Genomic DNA, 2,614 nt, shown 5'->3' on the forward strand with positions numbered 1-2,614 from the left:
TGATGATTGTGATTTTAATCTCAATGGCTGGAGAAAATAAAAGGAATGAGAACTGATATGAAGACCTCACCTCTTTCATGGAAACATAGCAGGTAGAAATGTAAAACCAGCCTTATTATGTTTTCCTTTTTTTAATCTAAAGTTGTAACCTCCTCACTGAGGATGGTCTTATGTCAGTATTCATCACAAGATGGTTTTTGGAATACAGGAATTGAGAGACATCTGTGGTCATGTTTTTGTGTTTGTTTGTTTTGAAGTGAAATCTGAAATTCACTTTCAGAAATCCTAAACTGGTCAGAGTCAGGGCAAGATTTTTTAATGTACTGTGCCCTAGTGCTTTAGATTCTTTAATAAACTATTAACTTAGTTTTAATAATTAAGACTCCATTGTCTTATGTCCCATTTTTCTCAGATTAGGCACTTAACTTTCTCTGTCAGTTGTTGCATCTATAAATGAAAGTTATTAATCTCATAATCTGATATTTCCAAGTATTGAGTTAGTATTTGTAAAACTTCTGAGTACTGAGATTAAAAGGCCTTGGATCAATACCATGTGTTTCCTTTTTACTATATAGATTAAATGCTGAGAAACTGTAGTCTAAAGAGCATTTCTGGTTAGTTCTAGGCACAGAGCATTTCCTTATAAATTTAAACTTAGATACAATCCAAATGACTTACTTGCGCTCCCTCATTCTACTATCCAAATCAAAATCATCTTGTCTTCCTATTTCCTTTTTTGATCTTTTAAAAACTAACTCAGGAAGTTTTATCCATCTCCATGGTTATCTTTTTTTTTTTTCACCCTCTTTCTAAAACTGCAACATTTGCATTAGAAGCACTAAGCAATTTCTTTAACAATAGGAATTTATATAGTGCTATGGACTGCCCAATGAGGTGAGCCCCCTTTAACAGAGGAATTTAAGAAAGTGGGAAAAGGCAGGAAATTCAGCTGAATCTTGGGAAGTGGGAGAGGGTGCCTGAAATGGCAGTCCTTTTTAGTAGGGCAGAAATGTTTGTGTGTGCATTTTTGTTTTTTTCTTCTTAAACCACAAGATGGCCATCTGAGGAATATTTCTGAACTAGCCTTAACTCTCCATGGCCACAGTGTTTCAGAGTTTATAGAAATTCCAGACTTTCATCTGAGATTCTGGTATTTAAGGGGTCCATCCTACCATGTCAGAGCAGTGTGTTATATGGTTACAGGAATATGTCAGAGACAGTGCAGGTTTGGTTCCAGGCCATCACAGTAAGTGTGTACCTCAATGAAATGAGTCGTAATCTTTTTGCCTCACCTTCAATTTGTAAAAAACACAACATCTGTGAAGTACGATAAAGTGAAGCACAATAAAACAAGGTATGCCTGTAATTAGTCAGTAGAAAACTAATATGTTTAACCAGCCAATCTTGAATAGCCATATCTAGGGAGAGAAAACTTAGATTCTGAATTATCCTTCCCATCTTAATGTTACTGACTTAAAAAACAGTCTACTTTGCTGCAATTATTGGGAGAGGAATTCTAATTTCCAGCAAGGAGTCTTGGATGCTATATGGGAAGAAGCTAAGTTGTGATGCTTCCACTTTATTCTGAACTCTCTAGTGAAAATAGTTGAGATGTATGTTAGAGTTTTAGTTTTTCCTTAGACATTCCTCCAGTGAAGCACTGGGACAAACCTTTTTTCAAGGGCCGAAATGCAATGGGTTACTGGTTTGCTGCTTAGCAAACTATACAATTTGAATTAAAACACCCCATATTCCATGTGAAGGGCTTCACATGACATGATTGTATTTTCCAGGTTTGTCTTAAACAACCCTGGCAAAAAGATTTTTTAAGTTGCTTGAAGAACAAACTCCTGACTCAACGTCTCTCTGATGATTTTGCTGGAATGACTTTTCCTGAAGTTTCCCGGTGAGTTAAAAGAAATACTTTCCTCATTTTTCATACAATGACATTCTTTCAACAATGGTAATTGATGGCTCACTGTAGGCCATGTTTCACGGCAAGCACTTAAGATGTAAGAATATAGGATATAAGAATATAAGATACAAGAGAGAATAAGTCGGAGTCTCTGCAACCTAGGAGTTGTAGGACAATTTCATCTCTGTCCCAGTTGGCACACTGATGAGCTACTTCAGAATAGATACATTTACAAGTGAAAATTACATAGCTGGGAGGCCCTTCCTCTGCTGAGGGGCTTGTGTTCTCCCAACTGTAGAGCACAGAGTGTTAGTCTTATTATTGGGAACTAGCGTCCTGCTGTCCTCTCTTTTCTCACAACTACTTATCTTCCTTCCCAGGCTCTGCTTTGTGAAGATGCACCTCATGCTGATAGCCATAGAACACAAATCTGTACTTCCCGGTTACTGGTACCAATGAAGCTTTGAATCGCTTCAGTTTTTTGTTTTGTTTTGTTTTGTTTTGTTTTGTTGTTGTTGTTGTTTTGAGAATCTTTATGATTAAGACTTTTCCAAAAATACAGCCGTAACTAAGCTTTCTGCTATTTGTTGAGTCCCAGCCTGTTGGGCACCCAGGCTGCTTTGGTGCATTTAGTAATATCTCTAATGATTAGGATTAGAATCTAATGTTTGGGTTAGAATGGTTACCCTAGTGGATGGA

The 2,614-nt window shown here is 36.9% G+C and overlaps 1 protein-coding gene across 1 annotated transcript in view; it reads left to right on the forward strand.

Annotated features, from left to right (window-relative positions):
* KCNU1 (potassium calcium-activated channel subfamily U member 1) overlaps positions 1–2,614 on the forward strand; it is a 117,866-nt gene that overhangs the window by 45,395 nt on the left and 69,857 nt on the right. Inside the window, exons 11-12 of the mRNA XM_019662958.1 lie at positions 1,794–1,906; positions 2,296–2,364. Coding sequence (XP_019518503.1) covers positions 1,794–1,906; positions 2,296–2,364 — 182 coding nt within the window. The remainder of the gene's footprint in view (positions 1–1,793; positions 1,907–2,295; positions 2,365–2,614) is intronic.

Source organism: Hipposideros armiger, unplaced genomic scaffold (assembly GCF_001890085.2).
Source record: "Hipposideros armiger isolate ML-2016 unplaced genomic scaffold, ASM189008v1 scaffold_384, whole genome shotgun sequence".
Taxonomy (NCBI): domain Eukaryota; kingdom Metazoa; phylum Chordata; class Mammalia; order Chiroptera; family Hipposideridae; genus Hipposideros; species Hipposideros armiger.